Consider the following 20,724-nt stretch of genomic DNA (forward strand, 5'->3'; position numbering starts at 1 on the left):
GCTGCCCACTTAGAGAACCCAAGAGCCTCCTAGCAGCCTACAATCTTTCTCTCCCTTCTTCTTCCATGGGCAATTGGTTTTATAAGTAGACAAGATCTTGTTTAGTTGTCCATATTCCGGAATCTCTCACCTACTCCTACATGTACTCTCTCTCTCTCTCTCTCTCTCTCTCTCTCTCTCTCTCTCTCTCTCTCTCTCTCTCACCCTTCTTACAAACACCTCTTCAACTCTCCAAACACACACACACTAATGTCTTTCATGTGACCTTGATTCTACTTGATTGCACCTACCCAATTCTCACTTTTCCTGTTTTATTAAGATCTAATAGTAGGTATAAGTATAATACCCACTAGTATTATACTGAAGAAAATATCGCGAAACTCACTTATATAGAAGGAAGTATCGTGAAACTCACTTTGGTTGAGCCGAATTATATGTCTTTTCATTGGTCTAATTTTTAAAACGAAAAGAAAAGAAGTATGAACTAAGTACATAGTCCTTAAAATGTAATTCGGGGGGGAGAAGAATGTTACTCGGGTGCAATTTCGTTTATTCCGATATTTGTTCATTAGTTTTAGTTTTTTTTCTTTAAGGTAACCACTTACCCGTGGACCATTTGCTGCTTGGTATGCTAAGCTCAACCCATTATGAAATGGAGCCTATTACAACTAGTCCATAAGTAAGCAGCCCATCTTCATGGGCTTTTCATTAGGTGGTTGTCACTTTAATTTATTATTAGTCATACTTGTTTGATATTGGGAGTTTCAGACTATTCTTCTTCCTATGCAAAACATGAAGCTAAAGTTAGAATTATTTGTCGATAAAATAAACATCATTGAACTATAAACTTAGGATTGGGTAACAAAGTAACGAAATATTTGGATCAAATCTTATTGATAAAGTAAACATCATTAAACTATAAACGCGAAAGAATAGAATGTCAAAATTCAAAGTTTCAATAACTTCAGTGGTCTCTTAAAACTAAACTAGTCGTAAAGCATATGTCATCGACAACCACGTTTCCTCATCGCGGCGTTTCTCTTGGCAAGAAGTCTATTTTTACGTTTCTTCTTGCGTTCTACAGCATGTGTCATCTCCTCCACCATTTCATTGAATATTTTTTCCTTCTCATCGACAACCTTATTTTCATCTGTAGGAGTACGACCTTCTTTAGAGACAACCTTTTCTGTGGGGGACAAGGCGGTGGCTTTCCTCACATGCATCCGCCACTTACGTAGCTGCTTGATATCGTCACGTAGTTCTTTGATTTCGTCACTGATACCCATCTCTCCCTACTTCCGCCCCCTCTGTGCTTGTTTTTTAGGGTTTTGAGGGAAAAGTGGCACTATATATAAGTAAGGGTTTGTCTATAGAGAAAAACACAATGTCATGCAGCCGAGTGTATAAAATTTCTAAAGCTAGGGTTAGGTTTTGTTGTTTAGGTAGTGCCTTTAAGATTTTGATCAAAGTAAAAGAAAGTTGTATGACTTATAGTGAGACATTTAAAGCAAACCAACCAAAATACCCATTTTACAACTCCCCAAGTATGATTTTATGGGAGAGATTTCCAACAGTACTATTGGGCTTCTTCAACTGGTGGTGGATGCTCAATATGGGAGTGATTTGTATGGGAGTATTGTTTTATCCAAGGATGCTCTAGTATCTGTGCCGCTGTTATTCGCATTTCTGGGTCAGGTTCAAGCATCCAACAAACTAGACTCTTAGCGTAAAGAGAAACTTGAGGCCAAGGATCTCTGTTAAAATCAACCTCCCTTTCTTGAATTGAACGTTGAACTTCTTGATTAGTTCTACCATCGAACGGAAAAGATCCACCGAGTAAACAATATAATGTCACACCTGCGCTCCAAATATCAATTTCAGGCCCGTAATTCTTTTTAAATATTTCTGGTGCAAAGTACCTTAAACTTCCTGCCATTTCAGAAAACCGTTCGTCTGGTTTAAAAATAAGTGATAATCCAAAATCAATAACTTTCATCGGCTCTATTTTCTTTTCGTCAGCAAATAAAAAATTCTCGAGTTTAATATCTCTATGAATAATTCCATTGTTATGACATACTTGAATAACTTCGACAATGGTTCGAATTATGATCGCTGCTTCTCGTTCCTTGTAATGTCCTACCTCGATAACTCTATCATATAAATCACCTCCTTTACAGAGTTCCATTAGGATATATACATTATTTTCGTCTTCGTATGTTTCTTCGAACCCTATAATGTTGGGATGTTGAGGTAAGTGATTTTTCATAATATTTACTTCCACTCGAGCTTTTTCGACTTGTGATGTATCATACTTGCGAATCAATTTACAAGCATAAGATTTCCCCGTCAATTTATTTTTGCACGCATATATGACCCCATATTGACCTCTTCCTAGTTCTTGACCAAATTCATATTTCATTCTTATATCAATAGGGTTAGTTGGGTTTTCCGAAACCTTTCCACCACCACCACAAGATTGGGAGGCGAAGCTCATTGGAGAAGAAAGAAAGCTAAAACCCAGGAACAGATTAATTGGATATTTGTTTGTGGGTCTTGAGTTTTAGTGCCTGACTATAATATATAATGAGAGGAACTTTTAGATTAGAAATCTGAGATTAAGTAGGATTAGGAGTATTTAATCTGGAAATTAACTTGGATTAGGAAATTGCTAAAATTTTAGATTAGAAAACGTATGTTTCCCATTAAACCCGGTTCCTTCAATTCACTAAAACTGGTGCCTCTAGCAAAAAGTACAAACTTGGCCTTTTAGACACGGCTACCAACCCGGCCCTCTTTGTTTTCTCCCACTCCTTCCGGAGACTTCATCTTCCAGCGAACCACTTTAAGGTTTTTGGGGGTGTGACTTCCATCACTCACACATAGGGGTGTACACGAGCCGAGCTCTTAACGAGCTGCTCGAGCTCGGCTCGACTATTGCTCGTGCTCGACTCGAATATTAACGAGTCCGAGCTTAACACGAGCTCAAAATCAAGCTCGTTTACATAATCGAGCCGAGCTTGAACATTCTTTAGTGTATCACGAGCTACTCGTGAACAACTCGTTTAACATACTCTTATAATAGTGTAGTACATAATTACGTATTAGTATTGAAACTTGTACATGAAATATCAACCATTAAAAAATCATTGAAGTATTTTGATGATTTAGAAAGTATCAATTTGAAGTATTTTGATAAACGAGCTTAAAACAATGCGAGCTCGAGTTCGAGCTCGAGCTCTTTCAAACTTATACGAACCGAGCTTGAACAAGTGGACAATTACTAGAACGAGCTCGAGCTCGAGCTCGAGCTCGACAGTCAAATACACGAATCGAGCTTGAACATCTTACTACTCGGCTCGGCTCGACTCGAGTACACCCCTACTCACACTTCCAGACCACGACAATTCGACAATCGCATTGATTGATGATTTTTACACTGTCCATCCATCTGACAATTTGACATCGCATTTTTTTTTGGGTTTTTTTTGGGGTGTGACTTCTCATTGATTGATGATTTTTACACTGTCCATCCATCTGACAATCCGACATCGCATTTTTTACTTCCGATTTTTTCTTGCGATGACTATACCGCATGGGCTCGTGGCATTAAGATGAACCTTATTGCCAAAAAACAAACATACAAGGATTCATTGATGGTTCTTTGTCGCCAACGGACCAGGTCAAACTTCATGCGTTGACCCGTTGTGACGTCACGTACCTGGGTCCTTCATTCGTTTGTACATATATTCGTACTAGTATATGACATTCACCTTCAGCCTTAGTGACATGTCAGAGTTTGAAGGAACAATACCACTAATCCAATTATCCCCATATGTTTGAATTAAGAATATCTATCAGTAATTTTTATCTGAAAAGTTCGACTGATCTGCCTACTTCACAGTTGAAAACACTTTGGGATGAACTGAAGGCCATGATGACCCCCCTCAACTCTGCTCTTGTCTTTCCGATAAGGACGCCCTTAACTATAACCATGTTATTCGTGCTATAGAATTCTTTCACGGTCTCACCGTCTCAGTGATCGTTTGTCAAAGATATGTACAATCAATCAAACAGATGTAGGTCCTGAAATAAATTAATGGTTTTGTTCTGCAAACCTCGTTTTGCAACCCTAACCGTTCTTACGCCCCCGAACAAAACATGATTACACCATATAGTGTGTGAAATAAAATTATACTAGTAATTAATTAGGATAAGTTTAGTAGTTTAAGTTAATCTTATCCCCATGATGGAACTAAAGGACCAACATGCAAAAGCTCAAACGTACAAGTGAAAAGATTCCTTTGGTTAAACCCTTTCACACTTGCTTTCTATTATAAAACCCCACCAACTTCACAAGATTCCCATCTCTAACCCCTTTCACACTTCCATTTCTTCCTACCTTCCTTTTTTGGTGAGCCAACCACTACTACATGGCTCCACAGTTTTAGAGTCAATATTGGGAACCATAAGATCTAACAAACTAGTCCGATCAAAGTTAGATTCAAAATAACATACTGCTAATGCAGATCGAGACGACAACTCATGTAATTGCTAATATTTGTATGTTAGAGAATAAATCAAGTCAAGGTCGGCTTCATATAATCTAAGCTAGAATAGTCTATAGTCAATATAAGCAATTTGGATATTCACAAATAGTATTATTAATCCACACATGTGTGCATCTATATATATCATATAAAATTCTTTGAAGTTATAAAATTTATTATTTTTATATTGAATACAATAGTCATTACAAAAACATGGATAATGTGATACATCGATATGACGTAATAGGTACGGTTACTGTCGAATTTGAATTCGTACATAAATAGACTAAAAACTCAACTAAATAACCGACTTCAAGCCCAACAAAATTACGGACTGAAAATTCATCTAACTACTTATTTATACCCAAATCAACTAGTTTTTCGTTTTCACTTTCATGAGATTGAATCAGTAATTTTTGTATCACATGATAAATACAGTTGTTGTCGAATTTAAGACCAAAAACTCAACTACATAACCAACTTTAAGCCCAACAAATGACGGACGAACTCATCTAACTACTTAAGCCAATTAAAGGTGGTATAAGCAGCCGGTGACTAAATAAATACTTAGCCGCCAAGCCACTCAAAATACCAAACAAATAAGACCATATCTTGCCAGATCAGATATCCAATCTGACTTGGCAAGCAACTTCTTGTTTTCTGTCTTTAAACTTTAGGCATCACCTCCTAGACTCCTCATCCTCTATATATACCCATAACCTCTCCATTTCTAAAGCCTTGTTCTTTCAATCAAATATTAGAGGAAAAAAAATGGGAAATTGTTGCAGACATGAATCATCCATGACATGGGCAGGAGACGATTGGGGCGTATCTGAATCCGAATCTGATAAGTTAAGTAGGGAAAAACATCGATGCTGTCGAAAATTGAGGAAGGAAATGAAAGAGAATGATTATGAAGAAGAAGAAGAGAGTAGTAAACTATTGGATGATAAGGAGAATAAAAATGTAATTTCTTCAATGGATCAAGTTAAAATTAGGATAACAAAAAAACAATTGGAAGAGTTAATAGGGAAAATAAATGTACAAGGGCTATCTCTTGAACAAATTATTTCTCAATTAATGAACCGTAACGAAGATCAGTATCAAATACAACATCAACGATCGTGGAGACCCGCTTTACAAAGTATCCCAGAGGTGAATTGAATCGATTGTTACAAACATATATATATATATATATATATATATATATATATATACATATCAATATATGTCTATATCAATATATGTCTATAAGTATATAAAGTGAGAGAAAGAGTATTTCTAGGTTCTATTGTACAGATAAAATCAAGTTACTTTTTTTTTTTGTGATGATCAATATTCCACTATGTTCATGATTTTAATGTTCTTGATTTTCTTTTTCTTTTTTCTTTTTGTTGCTTGAGTACAATTCAATCAATTTCAAGTAAAAATTTTACTCCAATTCCACCATGTTTGTCTAAAGTTAAGCAATGACTTAGAGCTAGAGAAATGGAATGGAACAAGAATAACAATGGTTTTAAAAATCTAAGCTAGTAGACATTATTAGCCTAAACTAAATTACTAATATTTTTGTGGTGTTGTAATGGTTAACTAAAGAGTGTAAATTGCTATAAGAAGAAAAAATCAAACAAATAAAGGATTATGATGATTCGATTAGGTAAGAAATTATAATTCAATTATAAAAAGGGTATACTAGAGCGAGTCATGTAAGAGAGACAAAATACTGAGAAAGAGACATCTAACGTTTAGAAAAAATAAAAAAAAACTTGTCAAAGAAGTACAAATAAGAGAGACGGGGAGAGACGATTCAAAGGAAAAATCCAAGTATTATCTTTAAATAACCAAATGTTATTTTGTTTATGATTATCAATCTATAGAGATTTTTATGTTTGAAAATTATGAGCAAAGGAACGTATAGCTTATTACCATTTTTGTTGCAAAACTTATAGCTTATTAAGATAGTAAGATTTGATCTTGTTCACTAATTAGGGCATAGGGAAAGTATCATCATCTTCACCCACCAAAATGTTTTAATAATTAGGTCTTACTCAGTCTCCTTAGAGTAGTTAGTGTGACCATACATATATTGGTGGTGGTTGCATATAAATGAGGCATTCATTATTATTATTAAGTAGTTGAGTCTTACTTGTTTATGTCTAGTGGTCTATATACTCTCCTAGTGCGATTTAGTATTTATTATCAAAAAATAAGAGACCAAAAAGAGCAGTACTTTTCCGACCTTGTTCTGTTTGACCTTTTTAGTTTGTGATTGTTATCGAAGTGCGCGGAGCAAATGTAGGTTAGGATTTATTCAATTACATCCCACAACCAGAGTTCCAATCTTGTGGTTTGCAGAAAAAAATTTAAAAAAATATTTCGTTTGTACAACTTCTAACTGAATAAATCATTTCTGTAAGTCTTTCGTTTAGAACAACTGGTTTTGAACCAGGGTAGAAAGGGACACATACACCGTCATATTGGTAATTAACTATGATAGTGGTGGCTGGTGGCCATGGTGATAGTGGTAGCTACTCGAATGATGATGGTGACAAGATTGGTGGTGGTATATGTAGACATTAAATGGGACATAGTAATACCAACTAGATTGTGGTGGTAACAATAAAAGGTGGTGTTAGTGTTTTCTTTTTTGGTCATGGTGGTGGTCGGTTCTATCCTAACAAAGAAAAGTGCAATTAACTTTTAATTTTCATTGGGTAAGAGGTTTTTTCATATAGTCAAATTTCCACTTCATTTTAGTGACAATTCTTACTTTTTTTTTTTTTTTGATGAGAGTGACAATTCTTACTTATTGGGAACTTTTTCCAAAAACATTTATAGGAATCTTTTAAGAATTTTTGGGCTTATAGTCCAAAAAACGGGTCCTAATAGTAGATATAATCCTCTCTAATTCTATAAAGGGATTTAAAACCAAAAAAATAATATAAATGGATATCTAGTCCATTTGGTCTCATCTAGAGAGAAAACACAAATCTCTAGAATAAATATTATTTCATAATCCCTAATCTAACCTTTCCATATTTTATAACTGACTTATCTTCGAAATCTATGCATATCTTTTTCCATATTTATCTCTCATATTTCTTTCCAATCATGTTTCTATTCAAAGTAAGGATATTTTCATTATTATCTTCCATATTTCTCTCCAATCATGTTTCTATTCAAAGTAAGGATATCTTCATTATTTTCAGTAACGGAAACTCTTTATTTGATCTCTCTAAAACCGATTTAGTTGACAAACCTCCATTAAACTCAGAAAATCTTCTTCTTCTACATTATATTGTTGTCCAAATTCATCATTTATCTTACTTTCGAAATCTTTATAAACACCATTGTTAATATCTAATATTTCTTCTTATAACTAAAACCCTAATTATTTCGCTCTATTATAAAACGTATCAGATTTATGATACATATCTATAAGATCTGTTTACTAATTCATTAACTTCGAATGTATAATGTTTATTTTCTCTCTCTAAAATTTTCATAACTGTTTAAGATCTTTATGTTTATTCCTTATTCAATGATTCCTTCAAAGTTAGTATGTTATGTTTGCATCCAGTGATAATATCATATTTTTTAGATCTATGTTTAATCTTCTGTTGTTTCTTATATTTCGTGAGATCAGATTATCAATCATCTATCAAATGTTTGATGTTTATTTTCTTTCTCTCTCTTAAAATTTCATTTATGTTTTTAATCTTGATGTTTAATCCTTCAACTTGAGTTTGACATTATTGCAATCAATCATCATAGCAGATATCTTTAGATTTGTAGTTTAAGCATAATAATATTCTCATTTTTTTCTTCAGATCTGGTTTTCAATCCGTACGGATTTATGAAACATTTGTTCTTTCGTACGGTTACTCATAACAGAATTTACAGTACATGTACTTTATCGTAAATTACCACAATTTATAGTAAATTATGGGTAATTTATAGAACATTACCCGTGCTTTAACACCAAAACAGTACTCATTTCATTAGTAGAAATGCTTCGCTTTACTATCAAATCTCGTGTACTTTGCAATAGAGTATATATAATTATGTATATCTTCATGTTCTTACCATTATGTATATAATTTACGTATAAGTGCACATAATTGTGTATTATTTATTTACCATTACGTGTACTTTTCACCCAAAACAGTAGCCTTGATAAGTTTACCAAACTACTCAAAACCTTCAAATGTTGTCAAAATTTGACAAACATTATATATAATTTATGAAACTGTACATGTAGTTTATAATACAATATATGATTTTTTTTTCTTTAATGTATGTGTATTTATGTGTGTAGATTTGATATACCAGATGAAATTTCAAAGAGAATCGTCAAATCAAAGTGAGTCAACGAAACTAATGGAGAGTACATGGATGGGCACCATTTTTGAACCAAAGAAGATTTTGTACTTTTTTTTTGTAACAGAATGTAAAGGATGTGTAATGTAAAAGAAATTATGTGTAATTTATTGAACAAGACCCACATACATTTGATAAATTATGTTGTATACTTGACAAACGATGGTTTCCTCGTCATAAATAATACATAATTTACGTATTTGTTTCCTAATTTGTATTCTATGTGTATTTATGTATGAGTAAAAACGAAAACACATGTTGCTTTAATGTTCCTAAAAGAATATACTATTTCCAAAACTGAAAGTTAAGTGAGAGAAAGTGATATATATGTTTTGTATATTAACCCCCAAATCACGCTAAATTGATCCTTGAAAATATACTATTTCCAAATCTGAAAGTTAAGTGAGAGAAAATTCATTTGAATCGAAAAAAAATTACATAGTAAGAGAGAGAAAATTGATTTGGTTTCCAAATCTGTAAAGAGAGAAAATTGATTTGGTTACGATTTTTGTTTTGAATTGATTTGGAAATAGATTTGCTTTCCAAAACGGTTAGAAGATAGAGAAAAATCAATTTCGGATTTATACGTTAGTTGCTTTAAATCTCCTAAATCACGCCCACATTAGAAACATTCCAAATTCACCCTGGAAAATTAAAAATCCCGTGATTTTTGTAGGAGGGATATGGACGGTAGTTCTCTCATAAAGAATGGATTATTATGTCCATAATGTAAAAGGACTAAATATCCATGTTTTGAGAAGATTGGATTATAAACCTTTTTTGAATATTATTTTGGTCTATATACCCACGGACTCATCTTTTAATTGCATTAAGTTTACTATTTGAATTAAGCTACTTTTACGTAAATAACTAATATTTTTCTGCAACATACAGTATATAACATCAAGATTCATAAACAGAATAAACTGCTTGATTTGGATCCTAAAAACCATAAACATTTGTCTTTAAAGACCAACCTAAGGAGCCTAAAATATACTAGTCTAGTTCTACTTTATTCATACTTAAGCTCAATAAATCTTGAATTCGCACTTCTATACAATCGAACCTAATACCTCCATGTTGTGGAGTGAGTGTCCAATCACTACACTTAGAAGTGGTGGACATCGACACTAGCTTATATCCCCCTCCTCTGGAAGAAAATAAGTGAAAAAAAGACTTTTATGAGCATCCCTATTGTCTTTCAGAAAAAATGAACATCCCTATTTGAGCTATAGGCACCTCATAGCACATTCGGTTCAATGGAGCGGTCACCTGCCCAATTAAGCACCCAGGCCCCAGGTTAAAGCCTAAGGTACTTGAGGGTGCCTACAACGAACTGAAGGTGCCCGTTGGACTCCCCTTAGATTGTGGTTTTTCCTTGGGTCACAGGTTTTAGAATGTCTTCGTTAGACGATTTGTGAGTTTTTACGCGTCTAAACAGCTGTTCAGATCGATTCTTTTTTTTTTCTATTTGAGTTAAATGATTCAAATTATGAAGAGTCGAAATTGTCATATGTAGAGGAAAAAAATATCAATGTGTGGATCATTTTGAAGGTAAACACCCCAAAGTAATCTAGTGAGTTCATTCATGAAAAATCAATATGTAGTAATAAATGATAATAAGTGTACTCTGTCCCTACTGAACTGATATTGTTAGGAGAAGAATCAGTGAGTGTGGTTCAAAATAACACTCTTTAAATGCTTCATTTTGTGCTTTTCAACTACCAAAACCTCCTTCCAACTCACGGATTTCACCCCAGGAATATACATAAAATTGTATGCTCAAGCCTTCCGTCATCTGCTATGCTATTGACACTGACCCTAAAGGGCCTAACCTAATCATTTTCGTCTAATATATATTAAGATGACGCTTTCAGTGACATTTTCATGCACATAAATTCAATGTTGACACTGTACAAAAGTGACACTTAATTTTAACCAAATTTTAGTAACTATTATGCTTATAAAGTTTTATCCCCATGTTTGCCAAAATATATTAGTATCATAATGCTAGTTTAGATGAATAATTAGAATAACATTTTCTTTGTTAACTTGTGATTAGCATATAATTTTCGGTAACTAACACTATATCTTAAACTTTTGGTTAGGGGAAATTGTAACAACTAATTAACAAGTCTTAGTATTTTCTTAATCATCATTAATTGTAATATTAAGTACTCATGTGAATTCTTTCTACTTTCAACAGTAACTTCTCCAACTCTTCTTCTGGATGGTTCGAATTTGGAAGAACCGATGGTTAATAAGATAAAAGGGATTTATGCCTTAGGACACAAATGAGTGAATCCCTTCAAAAGTTAGTTACAAAAATTTGATTTATCCGGCACCATTTGGCTTTTAAGATGTAAATTTCATTAAATTGAATATGACTAATTGACATTAAATGTTAGACAAGAGAGCTCTTCAACTACTCAACACATTTCATTTCTCAGCTCTTATCTGTCTATAACATGTCAGTACTACTCTTTATAAGCAAGATTCAATTCCATTGCCTACCCCCATCTCCTCTTTCGACACAATTGCCACCAACATGAGTTCATCACAACATCTTCATCAACCTCTCCTCAAAACAGAACAATCTGGATTACATTCTAATTCTACTACTAATGGAGTTCATAAAGTTAGTGGTGAACTTGAAGATATATTATCAAACACTCAAATGGGAAGATTCGATCGTTACTCAGCTGCAACCATGGTAGAATTGAAGCTTTTGTTCTTCCTTGCTGCACCAACAGTTGTAGTTTACATGATTAATTATGTCATGTCTATGTCTACCCAAATCTTCTCTGGTCATCTTGGTAATCTTGAACTTGCTGCTGCTTCCCTTGGTAATACTGGTATTCAAGTCTTCGCCTATGGCCTCATGGTACGTATCTCTCTATATATCTGTAACCAGTTTGATTAACAGAGGAGACTCTGCCGAATTTTAGTTTAGTTTGTGATTGCTAGAACTAGTCTAATTTACAGAGAAGACTTTGCCAGATTTGAGTTTCGTGTTTAAGTCACCCGCAACTTGTGCCTACACTTTGGACACAAGGGATTACTTAATCAATATGTAACTTTTTGAGCCCAAAATATGGTCATCAGCTTCGACCGGTCCAATTCACAGGAAAAAAAACCTGCTAGACTTAGTGGGCCTTGTCTCCTTCAGATGGTCTTTGGCCTCTCTTACTCCAAAAGCTAGTTCAAGAGGTGAGGTTTTTCCTCACGGATGAACTAACCACAACCCATTCCACAATTACTGTGGGATAACTCCAACAAGCTTTGCCCACATACACTAGGACTTGCAAGACAATCTTTCCCATCCACAATAGAACTGCCTAGTTAGACTTTGTTGAATCCACGCTATTGATACCATTGGGTACGGCGGTACGGGTGCCGCTTGGGTCTTCTCTGCCCCCGTGTGGCTGTAGGTCTCTCACCCCAAAAATTAAATCAAGAAGTGAGACTTAATTTGCTTCCCATTATAAAGCAACCACCACCCCTCCTCACAATTAATGTGGGATAACTTCAACATAATTTGAGTCTCGTCTATGAGTCGGCTCCTAGAATTGTGGCACGGGGCATTACTATCACTTTCTCGGTAAACCAAACTTTATATATGATATCATGTATTAAGATACCAATATGTTTTTCAGCTTGGCATGGGAAGTGCAGTAGAGACACTATGTGGACAAGCTTATGGAGCAGGGAAGTATGAAATGCTAGGGGTTTATCTTCAAAGATCAACTATCCTCCTTATGGGAACAGCAATTCCACTCACTATAGTCTACATATTCTGCAAACCTCTTTTAATCTTAATTGGCCAATCACCTGAAATTGCTTCTGCAGCTGCAGTATTCGTATACGGATTGATCCCCCAGATATTCGCTTACGCGGCAAACTTCCCTATACAAAAATTTCTTCAAGCTCAAAGTATAGTAGCTCCTAGTGCATATATATCAGCTGCTACATTAGTGGTTCATCTTGTTTTGAGTTGGGTTTTGGTTTTCCGTGTCGGGTTAGGGTTATTGGGTGCATCATTGATGTTGAGTTTGTCATGGTGGACTGTGGTGGTTGCACAATTTGTATATATAGTAAAGAGTGAGAAGTGTAAGAAAACTTGGTCTGGGTTTACAATGCAAGCTTTCTCTGGACTGCCAGAGTTCTTAAAGTTGTCTGGTGCTTCAGCTGTCATGTTGTGTTTAGAGACTTGGTATTTACAAGTACTGGTTTTGATTGCTGGTTTACTCCCCAGTCCTGAAGTTTCTTTGAATTCTCTTTCAATTTGGTAAGCAAGGGAAGTTCATCATAATTTAGGGGGAAAAAAATGTATTTTCAAGATACCCAGACGTACATACAACCCTTTCACATGAGAAGACTGCACGTTGATCGGTTGTGGGTTGAACCTATGGGCATCCGCTTACAGTCTTCTCATGTAACACGGCTAGATTAACCGGTCTATAGACATAGAACTCGGTCCCCTTAAATTTTCAAACTCCATCAAAAGAAATTGAGGCAGAATATAAAGAACAAATTAACATTTCGATTATAACTTTTATATGTTGCTTATATACTGACTTGATGGTTCATTCAGCATGACAATATCAGGTTGGGTTTTTATGGTTTCAGTCGGATTTAATGCAGCAGCAAGGTCAGTATTCATCTTTATTATTGCTATCGTCATTTGCTTATTGTCGTAGTTGTTTTACCTCCCACATGATGGGGACAATGACGAACTTTAGTAGTACTCTCCAATGACAATAGTTTTCATTGGCAAGTAATTTAGACGGACCATTAAAGAGACAGTTTTCTAAGAGTGTAACAAATGTAGCTGATTTAAACAAACCGTCACTTAAGATGAAGTTTAAAAGTGTTTTCAATAAGAAAGGAACAATCATAACAATCGTTTTTTGGTTAAATTACAGTGTAAGAGTGGGGAATGAACTTGGATCAGGGAACCCTAAAGCAGCAGGATTTTCAGTTGTTGTGGTCACAACAATATCCTTCATAATAGCAGTGATAGCTGCTATTGTGGTAATGTTGTTGCGCAATGTAATCAGCTACGCTTTCACTGATGGTGAAACTGTCGCTAATGCCGTCTCTGAACTTTGTCCACTCCTTGCCGTTAGTCTCATCCTGAACGGCATTCAACCCGTGCTCTCCGGTAAACACATAAAATAATTTTTTTTTATTTTTCTTATATTCTCCATATTTTCTTGCTCTTTAAATATTTATATCGGTAGTATTCTGTTAAGCAATTCCGTTCAAAAAAAAAAAAATTCTATTTATGTGGTAATGTATATTAACCTCTTATCTTATGTTAATTTGTTTGTTTAGGGGTTGCTGTTGGGTGTGGTTGGCAAGCGTTAGTAGCGTACATAAACGTGGGATGTTATTATGTGGTTGGAGTACCACTAGGTGTTTTACTTGGTTTTAAGTTCAACTTGGGCGCTAAGGTATGCTATTTATTTTGTTATATATTTGTGTGTTGGTGTGTGTGCGTTAATTCTGAGCACGACATTTGTGGGTATTTGCTCAACGCTAGTGAGTTGTAGCCTCAATGTGTGTAAGTTTTGGGGACGATATGTATGAGTTTATATGTGAGTCTTCAAATCAATGTGATTTTTGCGCATTATTTAAGTTTTAGCCACGATATGTGAGAGTTTTAGCCCCTATATGTCAGTTTTGGACACGGTTTAAGTATTGGCCATAATAGGGTGAGTTTTTGCCACTGTGTGAATTTTATTCGTGATGTTAGTCTTGAGCACGATTTGATTTGGCTGGACATGAGTAAGTCTTGGTTGCATAGTTTGATATTATACTATATATGTAGCTAATATGATCCCAGAAGAAAAACGACAGTGCATTTTCTCTAGTATAGTTAATTGTTTTGGTATATCTGTTGCTAAATCTTCTTATTAACCACGTTTTTGTCGTGTTGCTTACTGAATCGTATAAATGGTCAGGGAATATGGACAGGGATGATATTTGGGACAGTTATGCAAACCCTAATTCTTATGTGGATTACATATCGAACCGATTGGAAAAAAGAGGTAATAAATTTATCTCTTATTTAACCGTCTACAAGTAAAAGTTTAATTCCATGTTTATGGTGCTAATTATTCTCTAATCACTTTTAATCTATAGTTATAGGTGAATAAATTGTGTGGAATAGATTGAATGATTATAAATGGAGATTGAAATTTTTTCGGATAACTTGAATTTGGACTAATTCTTGTACTAATCATATTTCATTCAGGTAGTGGAGGCTAGCAAAAGATTGGATAAGTGGGCCGATAAGGTGGGACCTAATTCGAAAGCAGAGGGAAAAACAGAGATATACAACAATTAATATCGAATGACCCCTCGGACATAAACTCAAACTAATGGGCTAAACAAAATAGTCGTGGGCGGGTTCTAACTTGTGTAGCTTTAAAATTGATAGTTCCAATCCTCTCGAGTCTAAAAAGATATTTATGCGATCTTGAAGTTATGGATTTCATAGACTGGTCGATCTGAATCCAGACACGTACCATTATTTTGAAAAAAAAAGAACTAGTTTAGTTGGAACAAGGTTTTGTTAATCAATAAAGTAGCTACTTTTAATCTTTTTCACCACCTTTGTCCTAATCTTTTATCCGCTTTTGAATCTCTCAAAAAAATTTCTTTTTGTCAAAATTGTCTGCACACGTATACTCGATATATGGAAAGGATCAAATGAAGTGCAGCTTAATTCCTTAAATATAACTAAATTAATGTGTAACACCCATCTAGTGTGATCGAAAGATGATAAATTTTCAATTTATTTTAAGGGTTTCTCCAAATCAATTTAATCTGATAGTAAAATTGTAATTTTTGACATTTATATTTTAGAGTTCTATTCTTAAACGATTAAAGTATTCTAACTGAGATTAACTTCTTTTTTTTGCATAGTTTTACATCTAACTAATACGCTCATCACAACTAGGGAAAAGTAGCATATTAGTAACATTGTAACCTTATATGTGCCCTCAAAACACATTTTAGGAAGAGCTCTGCTAGGGGATCTGAAGTTTATTAATTAATCAAATACTTAAGAGTTGTTAATCAATAGCTCTGGTTAATCACTTTATATCTTAAGCAACTTGTCATTCTTTTGTCTTGAAAGGAAAAAAAAAAAAGCAGAACCCAAATCAACATCAATATAGTCATTTGGATTTTGGAATCAAATACTAGCCAACTACAAGAGACACTAAACTTGAAGAATAGTATCCCCTCACTATCTTTACGTCTGGACTTGTCAACTTTTTCTTTTTGAGTAGTAATGTATTGTTTGTTAAGTTTGTGACCATCCAAATCAAAATCATTTGATAATGAGTGGAGATGATGTAGACATTATATTATTGATTGCTGCTAGATAGCCCTTCTCTCATGTGGGACTACTCTCACACGCCCCCTCACGTGTGACATGGTTGGTCTAACACGTATTTTTTTTTGTGACGTGGAGTACGTGTGACTTTTAAGCCTATCATGTGTCGCCATATCTCTGATACCATGTTAAGTTTGTGGTCGTCCAACTTAAAACCAATTTGCTATAAGAGGAGATGACCTAAACATTATATTCTTGATTGCTAGATAGTCATTCTCTCATGTGAGACTATTCTCACATTGTTCACCAATTAAAAAAAAAATCTTAAAAAAATCAAATAAGAAGTAGAGGGACAATGATCTGCATCTTCAATATATATATATATAATATATATATTCCTATAATGGGTATTGAGATCCGAGCAGGAGACGTTTATGAATTTGCAGTGACGCACAAGGGCCAATGCATGTGGAAGCTTAATAAACCAAATTAGGGATTTGTTTTTAATGTAATATAAATTTATATAATTACTGTTTGGGGGTGAGAAAAATATTATAATAACTAAAAAGACAGGTATTTTATTCTATTAACTAGAAATTACCAAAATATTTTAGCTTATGATATATGAAGTTTAAAACAATTTAGATAATTAGGAATCAGGTCAATTTATATTACTTTTATTCCGAGAATGCCCTTATCTTTTAAAGTTCAATTTCTATCTCTATGAAATCAGAAATTAGGTTTTCGGGAGTGAGAGAGGGAAACCAGAGATCATACGCTAGAGAGAGAAAGTTAGACATGGCGTTAAGATAAACTGGTAGGGAAGTTAGAGATGAAGTTCAGGTTAAGAGAATTATTGGCGACGAAGTTGGTTGTTCTAACGCTTTAATCGGTCTTCCTTCTCAAATTTACAGAACCAAATTCGTCAAATCTATTGAATTCAAATCCAAATTTTACATTATAATTGTCAGAGACAATTTCGGATGTGGATCATCACGAGAACAAGCATCGGTTTCCTTAGGTTCTTGCCGTCTCCAATTTATCTAAATTTGCTTCCAGAGGTTTGAAGACAAAGGTGAATGAATCCTAAACAAAAAGTAAAAGGAAATATCACAAGATAAAAAAGATGAGTAATTCAATCATGGTTGTTGTTGGTTGTTGATGACTACCTGCAAATTACTTGAGTATAAATAACCTGTAAAGACATGGAAGCAAGAACCACAAGCCCCAAAACCCTAAAGACAACTCCAAATTCAGAAATTGAGCTATTCACTCTCTCTCTCTCTTCCCAATGTCTAATTGGTCTTCTCTCTCTAGTTTCTTCCTTTTCTTTCTCCAATTTCTTTTATTCAACCGTGACAAACATAAACATGTAGTGGCAACATTTCACCAATCCTTTGTCCAAGGCTTTTGGGCACCCAATAAACTATTTTTACATCTCTAAACATTTTGGTTGATTAAATTTTATCCAAGTAATTTCTTTGAGTTTAAAAATCAACTTCATTTGGGGGTAACATTGTTTATGGCTAAATTGTTGCAAACACACGTTTGCAGATTAGATTGCTGCAAACACGTTTGCATAACAGATTGTTGCAAACACGTTTGCATAACAGATTTTTGCAAACACGTTTGCATAACAGATTATTGCAAACACGTTTGCATAACAGATTTTTGCAAACACGTTTGCATAACAGATTGTTGCAAATACGTTTGCAGAAAAAACGTAAAGGAAAAAAGCGCCGTTTTTTTTCTGAGTTTTTTTTTTTGAAAAAAAATATTGAAAGTGGATCTTGTTAGAAAGCTAATGAAAAATCATTTCTAAATATATAATTTTTATAGAAATCCGACATCTCAAACAAAAGTTATATCGATTTAAAATTTAAAGAAAAATAAAAGAATTTAGTTACACAAAATGACAAAAAAAGGTATTTTAGTATTTGCACACTTTTTGACCTGAATAATAATTTTCAAATGTTTTGTGTTTTTCTACTCATTTTCAATATTATTTTGACCTTTTTAGAAATTACCTCATATAAATTTAACTTCACTTTTATTCAATCTTTTTCATACAAGAAAACAGGCACTTAAGTTTGTGTTTTTTTTATTTCATAATTTTCATTGAAAAGATCTCTTATATCTTCAATTTACAAGTATTTTTTTCATGAGGGGTGACTTATGTGTGGTTGAAAACGGTCCGCTGCAAACATATTCAAATTCTACGATTTATGGTGATTTAATTTTTGAGACTTTAAAATTGGTATTATTTGTTGTGAGAATAGTTTCAAGGGAAGAATGACTATCTAGCAATAAAAAATATAATATATAGGTCATCTTACTCGTTGTCAATTGATTTTTAGTTGGATGTCAACAAACTTAACATGATAACAGAGCTAGGATCACATGTGTTCCACGTTACAAAAAAAAAACCATGTGTTAGCTAAACACGTCACATGTGAAGGAGCGCGTGAGAATAGTCCCACGTGTATTAATGACTATCTAGCAATCAATAATATAATATCTAGGTCCTCTCCAATTAGTTTTGAGTTAGATAAATACAACCTTAACATTAATGAATTTGATCAAGGTGGAATCTAAACCACGGTCCAAATCTCTTAATTGGGCCTTCCATCACACTTGGACCACACGAAGATAAATGACACCTACCACTAAGTGAGAGCATGAGTTCATTTTAGATGACTTGAGCAAATAGGTCATGCTTTTGCTTGGAAAGAATATAAGAAAAGCCAGACCAATATCATTAACAATAATAAAGACATTTTAGAATCAATCCAAATATATATTGTTTGCCACTCATAATTAATCAGTCTAATTTAAGATGTTTCAAATAACATATATCATTTGCAACACAAAAAACAGGTAACATAAATCATCACTTCTTCTAGGACTAGGAGTTCCCTTTTGATGTATTCCAAAGAAATAATCATTGTCACTACTTTAATAATCATTGTGACTACTTTAAATATAAGATACCCGTTTAACATTATTCATGCCTATTGATTGTTAACAATGACGATTAACGATTAGAGAAGTCTTAAATATTAAAATTGGTCGACGTTTTGGGAAATAAGAAAAAATGTCGAGGTGCAAAGACTTTGTTAAAAAATGGTCAACGTTAATTGACTAATTTTTTTCTAATCGTTAGAGGGAAACCATTTTGAGTGAAATATTTTCACTTCGTTCTTTGTTCTCCACAACTCCACCACCATTTTTTATCCTCTCCGACAATGGTCGCCGGCAAACGATCATTACGGGCTAACCTTCAAAAACTTTTTAGAATTTTTTTCTGCTCCTTCCACCACCTTCGACCACTATCAATCTCATTGTTTTTCTCTCTTTGCTCCCCTCATTCTCTCTCTCTTCTCTTCCCTCTCTCAATCCCTTTCATTCATTCTGTAGCCATTTTTCGGTCAAAGAATCGCCAGAAAACGGCACTGGTTTGGGAAGAAAAACCTCAAACCAGTCACCAGTTGGGGATTCCCCCAACCAACTTACGAGTTTGGGGAAAACCCAAACCATTTCCCCAAACCAGTGATGGTTTAGGGTTTTCCCCAATCAGATCGGTTTTTCGGTAAAAGGGAGGATCCCCTTCGTTGATTGAAATAAAGAAAGAAGATTGAGGAGAGGGAGAGAATCTCCTTCTTCGGATTTGAATAAAGAGAGATAATTGAGGAGAGAGAGAGAGAGAAGAAGGTGATGGTAGGCGAATAGAAGAAGAAAAAAAGAGGGGAAGGTGATGACTGGATTGATTGTTGGTGATAAGAAATGAAGAAGAAGATGACTTGTTTCTTTTTAAAATTGTCAAAATTTGCATCTTACTTTAAAATTTTCTACTCCGAAAAATATTCTTATTTTCCCAAAATGGTTCAACCTTAAATTTTCTATTCTGAACTTTTTCTTTGGCAAGTGTTAAACCATTTTTATAAGTGTCTTTTCTTGTATAGAATTCTTTATATGTATAGCACCATAAAAAAAAATTAACATTAAAATTTTAGCCTAAATGTGTCATGCCTTTTTTTTTTGTTGAGATAATGTGTCATGCCTCAGTTATGGCTTTTCCATTTTTTTTTTTGTTGAAAGGTTATGGCTTTTCCATAGTGAGAGCAAATGAAATTCCTATTTGAAAAGATGGAGATTTTTTTTAGTACCAAATCAGAATATCATGACATATATAGTTTGTTTTATATCATTTGACACAGATCACAATTTTCTGACCATTAGTACTATTGATGCGCCTAACCTCATGTGCCAACTTACTTACTATATATATTTATATGAGTACTTATTAGAACCGAGAGTACTACAACGACAAAAGATTTTGACAAAATTCTTACCTTGACGAGTCATTTTCACTAAAAGACTAAGTTTTCAAAGTTCAAATGCTATACAAACCGTTCTTTTCTCTGAGTTACTCATCAAGTCAAGGATTTT

General features: G+C 34.0%; 2 protein-coding genes and 1 pseudogene across 2 annotated transcripts; 2 read left to right on the forward strand and 1 right to left on the reverse strand.

Annotated features, from left to right (window-relative positions):
* Positions 1–1,576: 1,576 nt before the first annotated feature.
* Positions 1,577–2,419, reverse strand: LOC147560473 (calcium-dependent protein kinase 7 pseudogene; annotated as a pseudogene).
* A 2,843-nt stretch (positions 2,420–5,262) lies between these two features.
* LOC147560474 (uncharacterized) lies at positions 5,263–5,757 on the forward strand. Its single transcript, XM_086658040.1, has one exon. The coding sequence runs from the start codon at positions 5,319–5,321 to the stop codon at positions 5,709–5,711; it is 393 nt and encodes a 130-aa protein (XP_086514166.1). The 5' UTR covers positions 5,263–5,318; the 3' UTR covers positions 5,712–5,757.
* A 5,057-nt stretch (positions 5,758–10,814) lies between these two features.
* LOC147560475 (protein DETOXIFICATION 40-like) lies at positions 10,815–15,542 on the forward strand. Its single transcript, XM_086662623.1, has 7 exons — positions 10,815–11,811; positions 12,584–13,215; positions 13,522–13,578; positions 13,853–14,091; positions 14,265–14,383; positions 14,894–14,980; positions 15,187–15,542. The coding sequence occupies exons 1-7, from the start codon at positions 11,476–11,478 to the stop codon at positions 15,277–15,279; spliced, it is 1,563 nt and encodes a 520-aa protein (XP_086518749.1). The 5' UTR covers positions 10,815–11,475; the 3' UTR covers positions 15,280–15,542.
* The last annotated feature ends 5,182 nt before the right edge of the window (positions 15,543–20,724 follow it).

This window comes from Eschscholzia californica, unplaced genomic scaffold (genome assembly GCF_041429995.1).
Source record: "Eschscholzia californica isolate CP2 unplaced genomic scaffold, dmEscCali1.0.p SCAF_2, whole genome shotgun sequence".
NCBI classification, from domain to species: domain Eukaryota; kingdom Viridiplantae; phylum Streptophyta; class Magnoliopsida; order Ranunculales; family Papaveraceae; genus Eschscholzia; species Eschscholzia californica.